Source organism: Pecten maximus, chromosome 9, assembly GCF_902652985.1.
Source record: "Pecten maximus chromosome 9, xPecMax1.1, whole genome shotgun sequence".
In the NCBI taxonomy this organism is placed as follows: Eukaryota; Metazoa; Mollusca; class Bivalvia; order Pectinida; family Pectinidae; genus Pecten; species Pecten maximus.
In genome coordinates, this window is record NC_047023.1 from 13181122 (window position 1) to 13203135 (window position 22014).

At 35.4% G+C, this 22014-nt stretch overlaps 1 protein-coding gene across 1 annotated transcript; it reads right to left on the reverse strand.

The window, feature by feature from the left end:
* Positions 1 to 642: 642 nt before the first annotated feature.
* On the reverse strand, positions 643 to 19672 carry LOC117334297 (dopamine beta-hydroxylase-like). Its single transcript, XM_033893825.1, has 10 exons — positions 19529 to 19672; positions 15978 to 16220; positions 14911 to 15040; positions 13278 to 13376; positions 11771 to 11950; positions 10699 to 10874; positions 10289 to 10532; positions 8903 to 8999; positions 6090 to 6375; positions 643 to 3897 (listed from the first exon to the last, which is right to left on the reverse strand). The coding sequence occupies exons 2-10, from the start codon at positions 16197 to 16199 to the stop codon at positions 3586 to 3588; spliced, it is 1746 nt and encodes a 581-aa protein (XP_033749716.1). The 5' UTR covers positions 16200 to 16220; positions 19529 to 19672; the 3' UTR covers positions 643 to 3585.
* Positions 19673 to 22014: the final 2342 nt, after the last annotated feature.

Here is a 22014-nt window from a genome sequence, read left to right on the forward strand (position 1 = left end):
AATTAAAGAAGTAATTTGGATGTGCGAAATTACGTTCACGATCGTCTTCAAACTCAGAAATAAACTTACGTTAACAATAACTGCCATACGCGTGCGCACATCAGGTTCCACACTTATATATGTATGTATGTTACTAAGCATTTGTACATCTAAAACTGTAAGGCACTCTTTTTCGATTTGAAAATAAATTTGATAAAAATGTATATAAATATACCGAATGTATGCGAAATAAAATATCCCACTTTTTTTCTTTTTCTCTCTCTACAAAAACAACTGTTATGTCATAGATATATCATCACATATATAAATTCAATCAATCTCTAAATTTCATCCTCGATGTATTTTTCTCTGAGACCTAGTGGTAAGTGCTCCAAAATATACATAATAAAAAAAGTGTTCAACACTAGAGAACGAATGCGTTTCTTAAGTGTTGAAAAAAAGTTAACATCTTTAGAATTATACAAAATCCACTTAAGTAAACAGTATGCCAATACAATTTCAGTCCCTGTAAAGTGATACTAATATTGGCGGTAAGATGTTTGGATCTGACGACGTCTACGAGGCCATGGGAACAGTAATGCCGTATTCCCGATTCCGCAAGTTTTCGTCGCAGTAGTGACAAAAATAATCTTAATCATGAGGCAATATAGAAGATGAAATTTATTAACACAGGAATAAGGTCATTTATTTACAGCAACAAAAAATTTATATAAAACTGGATATAGATACATTGTCATTGTAGCAGGTAAAGATGTCACTTCTTTTACACAACAGGAAATATATAGGTTTTTTTGGCCCTACAGTTTATAAGAACTACACCAATTGCATATACACAAATCTCAACTGATACTGTATTTTAACAAGAGGTCGATGGGCTCGTTTCATTTGCTTAATCTTTGGTTTTCGTCAAATCTATCATTTTACAATGATGGAAGTTTCCGGTCAATTCGGATTTCGAATCGACCAGAATAAAATAACAATACATAGCTTATGCTTCATGAAAACAATAAAACCTCTCTATACAAAATATTGTTGATGACGAGTGATATATATATATAAGGGTCGTCACTTTTCAATATTATTTAGTCTATACATGTATATAATAGATAAAGTCCCGGTATTCGGTGACAAAACACATATATTATCAACTTGAAAGAAACAAAACAATAAAATTCCTTTGTCCAAAGATAGTAAGGGTACCGGCCTCATTACATGTTGCTAGTCTTTCAACTTCTTGCGATTAATTTTCTTCTTTGATGTGTGTGAACCAACGAACTAGTTCACATCTTTGTATGTATATTAATGTGAGGGTCTCTTGTTAAACAAGACAATACCTTCAGGTAAATTAAAAGTTTTAGAATGCTATGCTATCGCTCTTATCGCACAGCTTGCGATTATAGCCTATAATAATAGAACCAAATCCGATTTCAAGATTTTTTATTCAACTCAATGTGCCAGTGTTGATTGGATATCAACAAGAGGTCTTACATTAACAAGGTACTTTTAAAAAACACACAGTAATAAAAATAAAAGTGATATACAATATGTTTAAGTAATGTATATTTAAGGTAATTCTTTGTTCTTATGTTGTTTAAGTAATACCTCTTTTTTTTCCAAAAAAATTCTCACATTTGACAAAACTTTAACATTGCATATGGTAAATAGGCCTTGCATTTTGTTGATATTGGAATAATATATCTGAATGAGACCCACTTATATTGGTCATGAGAAAATAAAGCGAATTGCCATAAATGATGACATCTCGAGTAAATTGTGCATGACACAGTTTGTGCAAATAGTTAAAATGATTCAATGCTGTCCGTAAGACTGACATATAGTCTTCAAAGAATTTATTTCGATCTTTTGCTTTAGCAACGACAGAAACGGAGATTTTTTTTTGTATTAACGATTAGTTTTTGCCTTTGATAAGCTTAGAAATAAGATGTGTATCTAGTTGAATAACTTAACAAAATCCCTCTAGATTATGGAAATTAATTTAACCTTTAACCTTTTTACTCGGAAAAAAATTAACGTTACCCTTACCCGTTGTTTTCGATGACAAAATGTTCATTTTCCAACAGATTTAATGCTCAGTGTAAAAAGTTCTATACTACGTTTTAAAATATTTAACGAATTGAAAGAAAATAGTTTCTCTTTATAAAGCAAACATAAAAATGAAAGGTCTGTGTGTTTCTATTTTGTGACATTATCATGTGTGTTATTTTTTAGTATTTCAGATTCAAAAATCTTAAATGTAGTACCATAAAAAGATATAAAAATAATATTTCTGACGCATTTTTAGATGCGTGTTTGCTACAGTGGTTGACCAAACCATCCAAATTATTTTAAAAACCCTTTTCACGGGATTAAAGCGAGGCGTAATGGAAAACTCTGAAGAGTACATTAAGCTCATTTTTTTATTCACAATGACAAGCATTTAAATGTATTGTTCTGATTAGTATTGCGTGGTTTTCATTACAAATGTGTTAAATTATTGCAAAAGTAAATAAAAAATATGTTACATATATGATACACTCATCAGGAGCTATGCTATTAATAATACGTCTTTGTACTGCTACAGTATAATACACACAAACGGGAAAAACAAATATTGGATGACAACCCACATTGGGTGAAAACACGTGACCTCTTACAGATATGGGAACACTAAAAGTCCTAAAATGGTGGACGAAGGTGCCAGCTCGCGGTAAGTTTGATATTTTTAAACTCATTTACTGTATCAACAACTAGATATTGCTACACAAGTTCTCAAGAAATGGCGTAGAAGTGTTTGCAATAACTACAGCATATATTGATGTCTTTTTTGTATATCCATTGAGTGTTAAACGTTATAGGTCCCGCGGTGGCCGAGTGGTTAAGGTGTCCCGATACTTTAACACTAGCACTCCACCTCTGGGTTGCGAGTTCGAAACCTACGTGGGGCAGTTGCCAGGTACTGACCGTAGGCCGGTGGTTTTTCTCCGGTTTCTCCGGCTTTCCTCCACCTCCAAAACCTGGCACGTCCTTAAATGACCCTGGCTGTTAATAGGACGTTAAACAAAAACAAACCAAACCAAAGGTCCCGTGCACTTATCAAATGGTTGATATCCATACAGTAAATGGCTTTAAAAGCATCACTACGAATCATACACTAGTGTAAAACAAACCATTGGCTCACATGTTGATATATCATGTGAAAATAAGAGGACATCATATTTACACCATAAAAGATTGAAAAAAAGGATATGATACAAGCTTAAATCAATTATCTCCAATAGGTATCGGAATGCTCCGATATTCTACTAACTACGCTTTTTGGTTTTAGACCATATCCAGTACTAAAGTACAGTGCAATCAAGTAATTCATGATTTTCTTTTCTAGTAAACACATTAGGTTTACGATTTAACAATATGTTTGAATTTATCTTGGTGTTAACTAACAAGGAACATAAGATAGATTCCGACGTAAGTGTGTACATTGTTATCACAATCTTATTCCGTATATATATATATATATACACTGTATGTAAATTGATGTATGTTATGTAGATGTGTGTACTATTGAAAGTGAGGAATCGTTTGGTATTACTTTGAATATATTGCAGCCATCGTTACCAGAAGCAGATAAAGCGACATCTGGTGATAAGCAGCAGTTCCGGTGTACTCAACACACGGTCCTGGTGCCTGTGTTGTACAGGTACACGGTTCGGCAGCCTCCCGTTCAATCTCAACATCGCACGAGTGGTAGAGGACCATTTGATCCACACCAACGTAGATGTCAAGCAAACGATCGACATAATCCCCTACCCTGCCTTGCATGCACTCATGTTGTCTCAAGTCCTTGATGTAGGTTTTGCATTCTTTACGACAGGTGAAGGCTTCACATCGGGCTGAGAGCTGAAATGCAAAAATGAGTTTTTTAAACGATTCTCTTGACTTCAAATAATATCTTCATCTATTGCAATATCACAATTATTTCCCTGGTTTTGGCTCAAATATACCACAAGTTGTTTCAAGTAACAATTAATTTCAACCTGTGTGTAATGAAACGTTATGATAGACATTTTATTGTTTTGTCTATATCAGCCCCCACCCGTCGGTGGAAAAGGAGATGAATTATTAGACATCAACTATTCTATGTGAAGACATACTATGAACACGAACTCGGCCTCGTACTATTGGATGATGGCTGGGTGATGTATCAAAAGTAAAAGTACATGTGCGCATACTGTATAGCAGTTTCTGACATCTCCTTAAAGCTATTGTATATGGTTCTGTTGGAACAGTGAGTGTTTTATTAGAAATATATCCATTCAAGGATCATAATTTAACACAGGTATGCGATTAACGGACTTGCACCGTTATAATATATAGATCGGATAGTCGGGTAACACAGTGTCAACACACTTGTACTTCATCTAGGCCGGGTTCGTCCCGATCGGAAGTGAAAGGTATGGGTTACATGCTTGGCCGCGTAGAATTACTCAAAGTACTCTGCTTCCCTTTGCCAACAAGTGTGGTAAATAAAAGAGTTAAGTGATTGTTGCGCAATTTGTTAAGTTCACAATATGAAGTATACATTCATCTTATAAGTCGTACGCGCTTTCTTAAATGTAATATTTTTGACATAAATCTTGTCGGGCCTAATGGCTTATGATAATACAGGTTTTGATTTTTTGAATGTCTCTGTCAATACTCTACTGAAAATAGTATAAAATCACCAGGTTCATTCTAATTACTATAGTCCAATCGATCCAATTAAACAGAATATTATGATACAGTGTACATGAGCGAAAGATTAACATCAAGACAGTAATGTCTACAAAATATAACGACGAAATATGAATATGCAATACTTGAGTATTTCATAGTTTTCAGATAAAGGGAATTGGTGATATATTCAGATTACACTGAATTCTGTATTTTGAAAATGTTCCCCCATAAAACAACGTTTTCACTTTAAAGATTCAGACACATTCACAAAAAGATAAGCAGGATTGATTACTGTGCTATTGTGCTTTCACGTCCTGAAATTTTTAATCTTCATGTCGTCCAGGGACGAAGTCTAAATGTGTTTAGAGCAAATTTCAATGCGTTTTGTTTCATTCAACCGAGTGTTCGCTAACGCCATATCATATACAATTAAATGTACATGTCGTCTAATAGACACAGGTATACTCTACAGAACAGTTATTTGAGACGACAACCATTGTATAGTATTTAATTTCATTCCAAATATCTTTTATTGATATAACAAAAGGTCTGTTACAATCTCTCTCTATGTGTTCCAGCATACTTTTAAAAGTCGAAGACATTCAATACGAAATTCACAGTCATTAACCTATGTCATGACACAACAATTTCAACCGATTGATGGGTAGGAATTTTGTTGAAAATAGTTTCTTTATGTTATGCAATGTCAATAGGTGGTAGTGATGATCGGTGATTTGCATGTACAAATACCCACCGAGTGTTACCTGTAGGTGTATGTATCATTCAAGCGACACGGGAAGCGACTGGCAGACGCAAATTTAATTGATGTGGGAAATTAAGAAATAGTGGAAATATAGATGGGGTCACTTGTAATGACATATAGTAGAAGCTGAAGGAGCAGAATAACGAGTTTAGGGAATGACTGGAAACAGTGTTCACCAGTCGCAGTACCTCTGTTGCACTTCACACAATTGTTTTTCAATTCAAAAAGTTGGCATCGCTCCATTCGCACTTGACAAAAGCTCATCTCGTCCAATGCAATATTTGTTTGAGTCACTTTCACTAATGAGTTATTCCACCAAACTATATTTTATATCTCTTCGTCGACAATTTAAACGATGTTCCCAGTAGCATTACTGTCAATGAAGTAACAATCTCCAGAGTTTTAACGTTATGGAATATCTAAATTACACGATATTTCTTGTCTTCGTTGACATGAAATGAAACCGTTCAAGTGGTGTTGATTATGTTTCATCTCAGCAGTTTTCTATCAGTTTAAATAGTAACCATGACAACTAGCTAGTTTAGTTTAATTAGTCGTTTTCATGGTTATCAATCTTAAAATGGTCTCGGATCTGATTAAGTAGTTAACCTACCTCTGTAAATATTTGCAGAAACATCGTTTGGTTATTGATGAATGACGGCATTTGGCATCCGTCTATCAACTCGGTGGGGTGATCCAATAAGCATCGAGGCAGTCCCATAGTGGTAACACATTGTTGTGACTGAAATGATTCTTTTGGGTAGTAAAACAAGAATGCGTAACACATTTCCTGTGAAGTAGCTTCCCCGCTGGTGGTTGTTACAACTTTATGTGAAGAAGTAAACGAGCATCTTGTCTTCAACACGTCTCCAGGTCTTACTTGCAACGGAGTTTGAAATCTGTAAAATATTCCAGACCATTAAGAGTCGACTGACATACCACTTTATTCAAAACGCCAACGAAGCCATGCTCTAGGCAAATCACATTTTAACAACATATTTCAAATATAATGGTAGAACTAGCTTATCAAAACTTCATGAAATTATGTAATTCTTCATTTTCTTGCAACTGGCATAATTTAAAGATGATATATTCACACAGGTTTTGCAACAAATGAAAAATGAAATTTTCACTAATCAAGTCATTAAGCAAATCACCTTTTGAACAAATGGGCCCTGTAATATCTCTACAACAATAAACTGTGAAACATCATAATATCATGATATGGTACAACACATGTTTAAGAAGAGATATTGGTTCAAAACAAAATGTATTTTATTTCTAGCGCTGATTTATGATATCTCTTTCTAAAACACTTTTGGTGAGAGAATATAAATTGATCGTTATCTAACCTTAATTTAAGCCTATCCCCTATCAACACTGCCCAGTGTACCACTCTTTACAGTAGGTATATATAAAATTGACGAGTGGAAAAGATCGCGGTCCTGTTATAAATTTTAATGATTAAGCTTTCAGTTTAGGGGGTTATACACCCTGTATACGGTATCCCTGCATCGGAAAATGGATAAAACTTTATGTTAACTAGTTCTGAAATTTTCAGGATATAAAAAACAATAGAAATATGCATCTAGAAATAAGTAGTGAAAATAGCATTAACAGAAGTAATGTTTGAAGGTAAATATGTATACAGTATAAACTATTCTTTTGAAAAAAAGAAGATATTACAAACATATATAGACCTACCTTTCCATGATATCTATAATATCGTTAAAAATATTTTCTAAATCATATACTGAAACGAAAAAGAAACGCAACTTCAAATTGTAGGTTTAATAAAATAATACTTGTGAGCATTATGTTTAAATTTCATATGTAATAGTTAATATTGAATATTGATGTAACATCCTTTAAATGTTTAGAGATTTTTAAGAACAGGTCACTTTGCTAGAAGGTCATGATTGGTAGTACCCTACGTGAATCCAAGTTGAAATGGCAGCAGTTTTGAAACCGTGCCCTAATATCGTGTGTGTCCTCCTCGAACAGTTATCACATCTCTAATTCTTTGTTGCATTGAGTTCATCAGGGCATTGACTTTCCGTATTGGAATGTTATTCCATTCTTGGACGAGTGCATTTGCTAACTGAGGGAGGGTATTTGGGGGGTTACGGCGATTTCGAATTCTTCTGTCTAATTCATCCCACAAATGCTCGATTGGGGACAGGTCGGGGCTATATGGAGGCCAATCTATAGGAACAATGTTCTGTGTCGCAAGAAAGTCTCTACAGACTCTTGCAACGTGTGGTCTCGCGTTATCTTGCTGAAAGGTTAGATGATGCTGCCTAACAAACGGCACAACATGGGGCCTAAGGATCTCATCCCGATAGCGTACGGCCGTTAAATTCCCATTGACTATCACCAAAGGCGTCTTCAAACCATGGGAGATTCCCGCCCAAACCATAACTGATCCACCCCCAAATCGGTCGTGTTCCAAAACACAGGCGTCAGCAAAACGTTCGCCTCGACGCCGGTACACACGTTGACGGCCATCTGCTCGAAATAACGTGAATCGAGATTCATCGGTGAAGAGCATAGACCTCCAACGTCTCATAGGAAAACGTCTGGGCATATGTGCCGTTGCCCATTGCATACGACGTGCTCGACGTTGCGGTGTTAGTGGTAAACCAACGTACTGTCGCCTTGCACGCAAATTAGCCTCACGCAGTCTGTTGATCACTGTTTGGGGATGAATTCGACGGTTATGATTACCAATCGTATTCCTTGCCGTTTCAGCGGCCGTTAATCTCCTGTTACGCAGGTGTGCCAACCTAAGAACCCGGTCTTGACGTCGCGACGTTACGCGTGGACGTCCTGATCTCGGCTGGTCATCGACTCTTCCTGTTGCGTTAAGACGTGAAACTAATCGACTAATAGTCGATTTGTGAACTCTGAATTGTCGAGCGACGTGAAGTTGCGTGTTCCCTGCCAGAAGCATCGCTATAGCACGTCCTCTATCAACCTTTGATAACCGTGGCATAATTGTAAAAGGAATTATTGTTTGCAAAAGTATTGGCGATGATGTGGCTCAATGTTAGTGATGAATTGATACTGGTTTGAATGAAAAAAGAACGCATATGTTTGTACAGGCACGGTTTTTGATGTTTTTACCGCGCCGGAAGTGCATAGGTCTCTAGTCACACTTGGGTGATTTTGAAGATTGGTATGGGTGTTAGGCAGGGTGCATGTTTATTTCCGCGATTTTTATACAGATATGTATATTTAATACAAAATTAATCACAATTTTCCATGTTGCGTTTCTTTTTCGTTTCAGTATATATTTCATCTCGATAGTTTCGTTTAACATTCGAGAGTACTAGTTACATTATTCAACCATAAGAAACAACCTATTATCATGAAGGAAATCTGTAAACATTAAGTGTAATATAATGATGAAAACTAATATCTTACGTGTAGACCATAGGGTTGTCGTAGCTATACTGCTCGTCATGCATAATGGCCTGCATATCGCCACCGGCAGGTGTAAGGTAGGTAGTCATTTGTCTACCTGTACAAACAAATAATAGCCGGATGCAATCAGCAATGAGCACGATAAGGACGTATTGTTTGCCGATATCTTAAATAGCTAACAATAACATTGATAAGGTATTAATAAGACATCAATAAAATACCAACGAATTTTGTCGAATTAACTGAAAAAATCAGCACAGTTAATGATGCGTTCAAGTAAAATGCATCTTAATTATGTTGTCCTGAAAAATCTATCAGAAAATTAAATGGCTAAATATACATTTTCATGGTAGCATAACAATAAGAAGCGAATATTGATTCGAATACGATACCCATAAAATGTTGTTAACATGACATTTGTCGTAAAGGTCTCAATATCCAATCAACACTGGCACATTGAGATAACGTATACAAAATGTATCATGGGCCGACGGACGCCCACACGCACTATATTTATTACTATATACCCTTTTTACCAAGCGGGGATGCAATCACGTTTACTCGTCGGTATTTACACGTAATTGGGACCAACAGGTCTTTCAATAAAACTTCACACAACAAACGATATCATCATTTTATAGCAGACATTTTGTTAAAAACGAAAACAGACCTCACAGCAATGTTTGTTGTGTCTAATTAAATATACAGAGGTCCAAGATCAAGTACAAAAATATCAAAATATCGACCAGTAATTGGCAAGGAAACGGCAGTCCTTCGGTCAAACCAGTAATCAAAACTGAGAGTCGTGTTCAGCATAAACCAAAATATCAACTTCGATACTGGACAATATTTTAGTTTTACTCATTCCACAGCGGCAATTTTGTGTTGCTTTTTGGAAGAATAAATACCAACCTAAATGTAATTGTTTTCAAACAAGTCAAACTCATAAATCATTACCTTAACACTTTTAACGATTAAGTACTGTAACACCTGTTTTGTCTGAATTATAACGTTTTAAAGAAAACTAGACCAATATCAAAATTCGATTGATGTTTTATAAACAGACAGACACAATAACGGTGTTCTATAATACGCAGGGGCCGCGGTGGCAGAGTGGTTAAGGTGTCCAGAAACCTTATCTCTAGCCCTCCACCTGTGGGTTGCGAGTTCGAAACCTACGTGGGGCAGTTGCCAGTTACTGACCGTAGGCCGGTGGGTTTTTTCTCCGGGTACTCCGGCTTCCCTCCACCTCCAAAACCTGGCACGTCCTTAAATGACCCTGGCTGTTAATAGGACGTTAAACAAAAACAAACCAAAAAACAAACCAAATCTATAATACGCCTGTCAAAATTATGTTCATTTTAACAGGAGAGGTAGTAAACTCACCCATATAATGCATGTGGTTCATTCCGCTGATAACATTAATGGTGTCGTTCATAAATTGAGCAGAGCAAATGGAACTGCATTCTGAATCCACGACATAACGTGTTTCTCCAGGCGGGATTTGGAAAAGATTTTCGCCAATTAATAAATTTCCTAGGTTGTATGGACGTAATACGGGAGTGTAGAATAGAGTCATTCCAGAACTGTCTGTGTAGTTCTCCTTCCCTAACGGGTTGTTCCAATGCATCTACGAAAAGGAGAGGAAATAGGTTTCAGTTTAAGCTATGTGCATTTACACGCTAGTTGTTAGGAAAATAGGATATTAATTGAAATTCATGTTTTACGTAATTTCTTGTTCTTTACGTAAGTTCCGGTTTTTAACGTGTTTTCCGGTTCTGTGCCTATACAAGTACCTGCATTGATGCGTATTTGTATCCGTTTGGCCCTATTTTGAACCCAGCGTTTTCGTTATGACAAAAACCAGGTATGCCAACACTCCATAATGATATGATTTCCTGACACCGTTCTTCTCCAGCCATACCACAGACGTAGGGAGTGTTCAACGGGTTGACTAAATCGTCAAGTTCAACTGCAACGAGATGAGTATCAAACACAAGATTATTCAACATCTAAAGCTTTAAGGAAAACCAGACAATAAAATAACGTAATACCTCGATGCATACCGTTATGGTACCGGTGTCCCTGTAACGTGATTTATTGGAAGTGTTCATGCTTAGTATACATACGGAATAGTATTGCAAACGAAAGGTATTGATGACATTAACGGTCACTTAAGATATTTCAGCAACCCCGCCATATCAAACATGCTCGTAGTGATATTTGTAGTCTGAAACATGGTACCATTGGGACACCATTGTTCCTGAATGATAACATTTTTGTTATAATGGTGTCAAAGATAATGCATAGAAAATAATCTTTCATAACCAATAAATATTTCTCCCTTTTATCAAGTTTAAGTTACAGATAATGTTAAGATTCATTGATGGATTTCCAAACATATGTTCAAAGCGTATATATCTGTTCAGATAGGGCCTGAATAACAAAACGTGATTTACACATTAAATCTTAAATCTCCTTATCTCCTGGTTCAGCTGTACCGAAAAATGCGTTTATGAAGTGTTTACCTATTTTCGTGAGTTATCAGCATATGGAATAGGTACGTCCCAAATGTGAAAAAAATTGTGGTGTGCTTTCATATGCAATTAAACCTATTTATTTAGATCGTTTCTCAAGTAGTGAAAACTTTCATTTGATATAAAATCAATCGCTGATTTGAAGTTTAAATGAGCCATTACGGGGGATGGAACCACTAGTCATAATATACAGTTGTGTGGTTCATTTATATAATATGCGTTTCAAGAAAAGAGCACTAAATGTTTGTAAAACAATTGTAAAAACGTTTTTGTGAAACGAATATCAAGTAACCTAACACCATCAAAAGTGAATATCAAGCTAAATACAAACCTTCAGGTGAACATGCATAAGTAACAATATGATGCATGACGAAATTGTTGTCAATTAAACCTCTATCAGCGATCACGTGATAATCCTGGTCAGCAGGAAATGCAAAATTCATACACATGTAAGTTGTTTCTTCAGACGGAACCTTTGTCTTCGGAAATCGTACAGCGAAGTCAAGAACGTCTACAAAAAGAACGAAATTCCCATTGTGAAAGTGAGATGAATTTCAATACAAGACATATAAAAGGATTAACATCTTCCATGATAAAAACAACCCTAAAAGGACACCGACAAATTAACAAAATGGTAATTTCAATTTAAACCTTAATAAAACGAATGCAAAATATGAAAAATGAAATAGATATTTATGGAGACTCTTGAGAAAATAGCAGCAAGGATAATAAATGCAGGTGTTCCGGAAGAGTAAGCGTTTTCTGCTTCATCCACGCTACCCACACTAAAAATCCAGGTCGAACCTAGTTTGCGTAGCACTCTCCAATTGAGAACTAGGATTGTGAAAACTGAACCACAAGGCGTATCAACAAGTATCAAACATTTCTGACCCCATACCGTATAAGGACATAAACATATTTTCAAATCACGATGTCACCGATAAAACTTTCCCATTGTATGTCATTCTTCATCTTTCGAATCCTTGTGTGTCAGCGTTTCATTGGTATTTAAAAGTTTGCGATCAAAAGGCTTATTATAACGGTAAGAACATTTTGTTTCACCACCATATTTCAACCCACACAGGTCACATTCAATTCCATAGGCTACGTCAGAGGTTTTGTAATTCAGCAGTTCAGTTTGGTAGAATATCATTTATTGAGGGAACCTCTGTAATGCTCGTGAGTTATGAGACTATTGCAAAAACTGAGTTTGATATAGTAGAGCCAAAGATATATTTAGCGGCTTTATACAGCTATTTCGTCCTACTAGGATTCGTATAGGAGTCGATGAATGCAACTAAAAGTTGGTGAATCGACAGGAATGTCAAAACAAGATGTGGAGATAGAAAAGGCCAGTAATGTAATATGTTCTTAATTTCCAAAATAAAAAAATCAACCGAATGCAAAGCACATATTGTTTTATTTTGAACCATGCCACTATTCAAATGAGGTAAAGAATGGCATGCAGGTCACGGCAAACACCGGAGCATAAGTCTCCAACATCTGCATTTGTAAGGGATCGTGAAACTGACACTCAAGATACCCTAATAACCTATATCAATGATATTTAACATTTGATTTATTTATTGAGTTTGGATACATCCATTTCGAGCATTAACTTTTTGACAGAAAAATGATATATTAATGCAAAATCAGCTCTTACTGACTAGCATACATGCATATTTAACTACAATGCAAGATTAATGTAACATATCCATTTTTAATGCTTTTGACCCATATCAAGTTCAAATTTTTTTTATGTTATCCAAAAATCAGCAAGATAACCATTTAACATCATACATTTACTTGGTACAACCAAAAGTAATCTATTACTCTACCTGGTTTGCTGATGGCGTCACACTCGAGTTCAGCAGTCTGACATTTATGAAACGAGTTCTTTTCTAAACACTTCGGATCACTCCATGGTTCACATAGACCTGTAATTGAATAGAACATCATACTATAGTCTATACTTGTCTTCTTTCAGGATTTCTTTCTAAAATCATAGTATAAATGTTTATCAATCGGATATTTAAAACAAATTCCATATTTGTATCCGCCCAAAAGCAAATGTGTTAAGAAACCGTAATTAAAAAACAAACAAAAAAAATACTGTAAGCCAGCTTGTTTTCGCGTGGTCTTAATTTCGGGGTTTTATGCTTAACGAGGTTTTCGCGGCGTTGGTTTTTTCCGATTTACAGTGATAAAATACCAGCTGTACCTGTGTTCGACACTATTGCACCGCTATTGATTTGCGCAAACTTTAATCGCTGGTAAAATACACGAAAATTAACCGCACGAGAAGATAAGCTGATTTGCTGTAAAACGGAGCTTGTAATATGAACAGAATTAATATTTACACAGCGACCTTTAAAAAATAAAAGACAATCAAATGTCTTAGGAGGCTGAGTATACTTCAATATCGGTTGCAGAAAAATCCAGTTAATTTTGCAACAAGAAGCCGGTTAATGAAACAACCAGGTATACCGTCGAACTTTACCACACAAGACAGTAATGCGATCATGATAGTGACTATCAATTATTATCCCGACGCGTAAAACAACTAAAACTGTAGATTCACTATTCCTTTAACGGTATTTTCTACTTATAAATAAAGAAATAGGTTTAATATATAGGGATACTAAGGCCTTTACCGAAAAAAGAATATGTAAATATATGTTTTCGGGTTTTAACTTTGATTGGTATTTGTAAATAATGATACACAAAGAATGTCGAACGGAGTCACGTGGATGTAAGTGACGAATCCACGCAGCGTTCTGCTTACGAGCGGTAACATCTGCATTCTGGTATGACCTACAAAATTGTATGCTGATTGTATATATTGGTTTTGTGAATCCTTTGCAAATATTTTATTATACCTTTTAAAAACTCCACAACCAAAAATAAACTTATGCATATAAATACCATCAATACACTAATTATTACGATATCTAATTTTCTAACAATCAAATGCATTGCTTGTCATGTTTCTAAAGCATACATGATATATTACATTGTTGAAATAAAGGGCAAGCAATTCATTTTTTTTTCATGGCCGGTCAACATAACTTTTGTATATAGGAAATACGGTACTTATGTTTAGAAAAAAAAATTATGAAATAAGCAGTTTCCTAAATTTGATTATTTTTATTTCATAGAAGAATTTCGAGGCACATTAGGATCTTCTCCATTCTAGTTTCCTTGAGCTCATCAACCAAAACCAAGAAAAAAAATTTAAAAAAAAAAAAAAAGAAAAAAAATAATTCTTTTCGTCGCTGCTTTTCGTGCCAATCTAGCAAGTCGTGCCGAAATCAGTTTTATCACTGACGATCAAATCAGTTTGCCGGGTATTAGCAATTCGACCTTTCTCAAGTATTTCACTGTAACCGAGTCTGGTCATATTGAAATAATTTTGAAATGTGCTTAAATCATATCATTAAGAGCAATACAGATTTGTATGTTAATACATACCCGGATGTCCAGTTTGCTCGTCGGTTGGATTTGACCCCGGGGTCCATTCACAGTTGGGGTCACCAAGCTCTGCGCCGTTTGACGTTCCATCACCATCCGAGTCCATCTGACAAATGGTGCTGTTCCATACCTGTTGTTGATATAAAGATGTAAACATATTTTATAATGTATCTAAAATGTAAATATGATAACCAAATTCATACATGAACATCTTTTTCCTCCATATTACTAAAAGAAATAATTGTTCCTGAATAATAAGTCTTTTTTACATCCGTACTTCCCTGCCTGGAAAATATATGTTATTCAACGGACATATTATATCGTGATTATTGTTTAAATCGGACAATTGGAAATGTACAAAGCCGCCCCTTGATGTCTACTCTGTTACAGAAACTGATTATTAATCAAATGGATTTGTATCACTAAATTGAGTAATATTGAAAGCAAAGCATTAAACAAAAGATCAGAGAGGGATAATGGCGCCCTACAACTCATTGGTCTATACTGGTTCTATGTAAGACTGATTTTTTCTCTGAGAAATCGGAATAAGAAACTCCAGCTTTCAACATTCAAGACAAAAGGGAAGAACTTAAAATGAACTTTAAGAACTATCCTTTTGATACATTTAAAGACATAGCGATAAAAAAAAAACGAAAATCAATTCCGCCATTTTGTTTTCTCGATCAGCCTCATAATCAAATGCGCAAAACCAGGACCAAGAAAACATACATTTAAGTATCCCTCCAGTTTTGATCAAGATGATGTTGATGGGCTTAAAATCAAATGCATGATCACGGAAAGATCATGACGTCCACAAATGAAAAATAATTATTTGTTCTTCTCTCTACATTCATTATTTTATAACAAAGTGAACCTACACATAAAATCTAAGAGAAATCTAAAAAGAAATTACTATGATAAAAAATAGCAATACAAAACACAAGCTGTTAAAATCTAAGATGGCCTTCTGTTTGCCATCTAGTTTTCTTGGCCAGACACAAAATCAAATGAGTGCAAATAGGGACTAAGGGAACCCCGTATTTTAAGTTTAAACCAGAATCCAGTACCATGCCATTGTTGTAGAAATCCAATCCGAAAGGGTTCCTAGGTCCTCCTCCGCCCATTCCTTGATGACCCACTCCCTGCCAGATTGCCACGCCATCACAAGGGTCACGTACTCTGTCTCCATTTGGAATACGTGCCTGGAAGGATGAATATCCATATGCACGCCAGGGGGAGACAATAACGGTCAACACCAGAGTACCCAACAAAGCCTTCATTGTCTTCATTCAGGTACCGAATCGATCTCCCTGCAATGTTATTTTGTAATGTATTAGCATATCATAACTGTCAATTTGTTGAAGGCAGTAAAACGTAAAACACACCGTATGTATTTTGCCAAAGCTTATCTTACAGATATTGAGAACAATATAGTGTCCAATGCTTGTTTCTTACACTCTCGGAGTGGTACTCTAGTTGGACATACTTAATAGTGATGTGGCGGTTACTACGCCCATCTTAATCCGAAACAGAGGAGGAGGAACACTGCCACACCCAGCTACGGGTGTCAGGGATGGCCCATAGTAGCTAACCAAAACGGATACTCTGATTGTGTTGGTGATGTTACGACACGTATGTTTGTTTGTAGAATAAGTTTCAATTACTAGAACGTATCAACAGTATTCTTACTTGTGACGTGATATTTTGCCAGAAAGTTTGATCCCCAATAATAACGAAATAGATATTAGACCTATTCATAACCATTGTTATCCCTAGAAAGTTACCACGTTGTACTCAAGGAGGTGGTATTGTACTTCCTTCTAATACGTGATATTATAATCAATTATAAATCGGTTAGTAACCCCCTGTTTGATACTTTTTCACCCTGAACATTAGTAAGAGACTGTGAACAAGGGTAAAGATATAATGCTTATTTGTTACATGCGTCCCGTCATATACATATGTTATTCAGTTCCTTTGCTTAAAAGAAAATGCACTCGAGAAACTTGAAAATACATACAAATAACGAGCTACACTGGTGCCGAGTAACAAAGTTCTCTATACATTCACCCGTGTATTGTTAACTACTGTGTTTACTATACATCTTGATTATGAAATACCTAAACGGTACACCAACGTGACAGGTCGCGTCGGTTAACATGAAAAGAAAGGTACTCGGCCCATCCTGTTATGTGTGATTGACAAGCATTGTCGCCTATCTGCAGATGTTCCAATTAGCGACACTAGTGCTTTCGTAAATGAAGCAAGTTCATTAATTCAGTATATCACGACAAAATATGTCCGCGGTTATATCAACTTTTTAATGATACAATTATCATATTTTCTTTTGTTTTTGTTGGTTGGTTTGTTTTGTTTTTTGGGGTTTTTTTAGGTTTTTTGTGGGGTTATGGGGTTGTTGTTTTTTTTTTTTTTTTTTTTTATGGGTTTTTTTATTTTTATTATTGTCATTAAAACAAACAGGTTTAACAATGACATAATTATTCAAAAAGTGCATTCTGATCAAACAAATTCATATTACACAAGACATTTAACTCCGTACAATAAAGTCATGTTGTACCGTCTGTCCTATAATGGAAATCCTGTTATACCGTCTGTCCTATAATGATTATCATGCAATAGGTCGAAAGGCTTAAAGTTAATAAAACAAGAGGAGGACGACCTTGACGGTCTCTGGCAGCTTGCTTTCTATCATTGCAGCAGACCATCATTTTTTCCTTTATTTTGATTTTATGTCAATATACAACAAAATCATATCTGGTCAAATGTTTTACCTCGTCAAGTTAAGCTGACAGTATATCCCAAACTGATGAATCAGTTTGTACTTTAAATAATTCGGCTACACATGTTATACTACACATCTAATTACAGCTCTTGCTGTTGAGATTTATAGCGGGGATGACTCATCGCCTTGTAAGACACACACACTAGATAGAGACGGTGAATATATGGGTCAATATCCAAAAAACGGATCAATTTACTATTATTAATTTCATCAGTGTTCCCTTCGCCATGACATTTGCCAGCAACCAAAAGTTCAACAAATGGACCTTTGAGATGTTTAGCAATCGTACTAACAAGGTAGCACTACCGGTACACAAAATATCTCAGCCTTAAGTGTAAGACTAAACACTATATTTTATCGGGGTAGTGTCATACTTGCAGTCAGTAAAGGACCAGATTTAGTTACGGTTCGTGGGCAGGTCATAATCTCGCCCTTACCTTAGATGTTTACCTATCACAGGCCCATACGCAGTTCTCAAAAGAGGTCGTGCTTCCCTTTATTTGAACAATACTATCCGGAGTTCAAAACTTTTTAAAAATTTCATGAGAGAGAAAAGTGTGCTAGCGATATTGTCAACTGTCGAGTCGAATGAACATACAATATTTGACATTTAGAATTTGAATACTGTGCCAGTTGAACATACAACATGAGCAGACGGGTGTTGAAAATAATGATATATTTATAATAGCATTCCTGATCCTGGATATTCGAATATTGTCCCAAATTATTATAAGACTTTTTCATATTCACGTGAAACGCAAAATTATTGAAATGAAGTTTGGATAGAAATTTTGACATCTTGCTGCTAATTATGCTTACATATATTAATTAGAATGAGTAATAAGCATTCAGCATACGGGGCTTAAGATTATATTCAAATTAATATTAGCCAAATTTGTCATAAATGACAAAATTTGCAGCCGAGATTAATACGTTTTTAACGTTGAATAAATATTTTCTGTGTTGTATATGCACTGACTTTCAATGAATATCCCTAATGTCACTTTATTCATCCACCATTTAATTATCTACCAAATAATTTGCTCGTAGTAGGTTTGCTTGATGTACAAATTTTCTTAAATTACATAATGTTTTCGTATGTCCAGATTTATAGATATCGTATCTAAAGACGGTATATGTATATAAAGCACCAAATAAGACTGTTGGATATTTTTTTTTATTATTGCAATAGTTTCCGTTTACATTTAAAAGGGCCAAGGCTAACATTGTAATTTGATGTCACACTCATATATTTAAAGGTCCCCCTTTTCTATAATTTGGCAGTTGATTCCGAATACATGATTACCATTTGAATAAATCAGAAAAATATATATTAGATAAACCATCTATGACAAGACAAAATGCCCCAGCTAATGTTAAGACTAAAGTCTGATATCTACCTTTCAGGTTTAACTTGCATTTATATATTCATTTTTTTTTTTAAATCTCCAATGCATCATTAAGAAAGAGAGAAAATCAATAAGTGAAAGATTTTCACCCTGTCTTCTGACAACAAAAGGAACTGGCTTCCTATTGTCTCCTAAAACAACACCTACCTATTGTTGAACAATATGTTGGCCTTCAGAGAACACCCCGTAGGAAGCAACTGATATCAATATATTTACGGTGTAAATCACCCAGTAGTCACTAGTTATATGTTTATCCTGAGCTTTGGACTTTTGTCATACATTTACGATGATTGTAAATGGAGAAAATATACTGATTAATATTGTATTATCTCTTCTTTACGAAGAAACATATTTGTCTTAGATAGGAAATATACATTATCACAATGAAAATTAGAGTTCGACCTACCTGTTCCTCGCCGAATTGCAGACAACACATACACTTACGATCAAACTCGACTGACAACTGTATTTCGAAATAATCACATGATATCGAAAGGCTTGTGAAAAACAACCCCGGATGATAATGGTATTTCGAAATGTTCACGTGACACTGAAATAATGATGTAAGCCTGGGTGTGCTCGACCAACCGTGTCGTAAGTATTTCGATCTGTAGCTTGTATTGATGTACATGTATATGGTCCCACTTTGTAACCTACAAACTACGTATAGGAATCACACATGAAACTGCATATGTTTATTTCCGCTAAGGAAGTCACATCACTGTGATAAACAGAACACACAAGGATGCGTAGGAACTTTCATGAATTCCCTACACGTGATCCATGTATTATAACACAGGCGCCTGCATAGAGTAAGAAACGATTGAGAAAAAAATATTTTCCTACTCTACTATGTTTATATAGAATATCTGGATAATACTTAATCTAAATATTTGCAAATCATATACAAAGTACTGTGATTATAAACATAACAAAACATGTGTATGAAGGTTCCTGCCATAAAGGGTCACTTTTCTCTGCTCTATTAATGGACTTTATATAGACACGTTTGGTTGTAGTTGATCTAGTACGGTTACATGCGTTTCGTTTTCTAACCTGGCGATTTTTTGAGACAAAGAAAAATCAAAACAATAAAACAAAAAAAACAAACAAACAAAAACGCAAATAAAAAAACAATAAAAAACCAGCAAAAAGCGCTATCTTTGTCGCTAATCATTTCCTTGCTTAATTTGCTATTTTCGTGCATAGAAAAGTAAAGTAAAACTTTTAAACGTTTAAATTTCTTAGATGGTGATTTTTTACCCTGAAATGTGAAAATGCGATTAAACGCCGCAAGTGATTCCCAATTCTGATAGGGCAACGCATCACATCTAAACCTCGCTATCGTAGCCTCATTAGATCGGTGTGTTCTGGCCATTATCTACAAACAGTTATTACTTTGTGTGTTTCGAGAAGATGAGAAACGGACCGGTCTGTTTTGTCGTTGTTGTTTCCTTTGGCAAGACAATTTACCCTAATTGATCTGGATTTCAAGCAACGGGCCTCCCATATTGGATACTAAAAAGGGTATGATTCCTATAAAACCTTCGTCCTTTACAGTTTGCTTGTACCCGGTCTTCAAAACCAATATTCAGATAATTCGATTACTGGAGAATACAGTCTCATTATATAAAATGACCGATCCAACATTGGAACCTTGGTTTTCTTCATTAATTTAGTTTTTATTAGAATTAGGAATTCACTATAAGGAAGACTTCATGGGAATCCCGCAGCTGTCTGGTTAGTAAATTTTAGTGTGTATACACCTGTTTATGCGTCACCCTCTAGGTATCTATAAGCTTGCCTAAACAAAGATGAGATATGTACCCTGCCTTGTTTGCTTTAAAGCTAATAATAACACTGGGACAGTGGAGAGTGAACCAGTTCGACAACTATAGCGGTCGGTATTATTTGTCAAGAATAATGATGGAGCGTCTCGAAATAGGGTAAATAGGCTTAAATCGAAAATTTTAATCTCCATCTTACATGAATTTAACGGTTCGATACCTCGTCTAAAATTCGATACATATATCGGTTGTGTGTTTTCTTTAAATCACGTGAAATCGTTTGATCACATATCGATATTGTAAAATTACTGGTGAGTTTAAGCATCCAAGCCAAGCTGTTATTTATATAGGGCATGTCATGTAAGATATCTCATAAAATATATAGTATGTCTTCTTCATATGTATCTTCCTTTCTTTTTTTTTCTTTTTTTTCTTTTTTTTTTTTTTTTTTTTGGATAAAATATATCGTGAAGTTCCTTTAACGACACAACGCATCTATCATAAGATACTTTACATGTATAAATCATATATGTTATATAAAGAACAGGAATCGATGAATAATATATACATTTTTCTACACCAGTCGCTTCCGACAGTACATCGACAATGTTACAGTTAGTTATGGTCAAGCACGGCCCCCAATCTAACTTCACTAAGTGAGTGTCAGTGACTGGTATGAGGTGTAGTTGCCGAAGAGTGCCCCCGTGTTCAATCCCTGTCCGACCATGAAGATTTTCTTGGTCATCTTTGTCGTTACCACACTTACGGTCACAACAAGACATTAAAGTGGCTTATGTTGACTGTGAAAAGACACCATGCAAAAAAACATAATGACGAAAACACGACAAATGAAGATAACGAAAAGGCGCCAAATCGAGGTGAAAAAGACGACAAAGTGACAAATTTTGGCCTCTTTTCGTATTTGAGCTTCTGCTCTTTGACTTGTTGGTTTGACGCTTTAACGGGTTTTCATCCTTTCCTCTTTTCCGTTCGGTATGTTTTTGTCTTGTCGCTTTGAAGGATTTTCGTCTTTTTGCTTTGGTAAATTTCATCGTTTCGTTTTTTTTTTTTTTTTTTTTTTTCGACTCCCGTCTTTTCACGGACA

What these genes read in the sequence shown, in the direction of transcription:
- LOC117334297 (XM_033893825.1), bottom strand. Translation starts at nt 16,199, where the DNA reads ATGAAGACAATGAAGGCTTTGTTGGGTACTCTGGTGTTGACCGTTATT. An exon ending in TGACGCCATCAGCAAACCAG is followed by an intron (nt 11,951 to 13,277) that starts GTAGAGTAATAG and finishes TTCTTTTTGTAG; the next exon opens with ACGTTCTTGACTTCGCTGTA. An exon ending in ACAAATACGCATCAATGCAG is followed by an intron (nt 10,533 to 10,698) that starts GTACTTGTATAG and finishes TCCTTTTCGTAG; the next exon opens with ATGCATTGGAACAACCCGTT.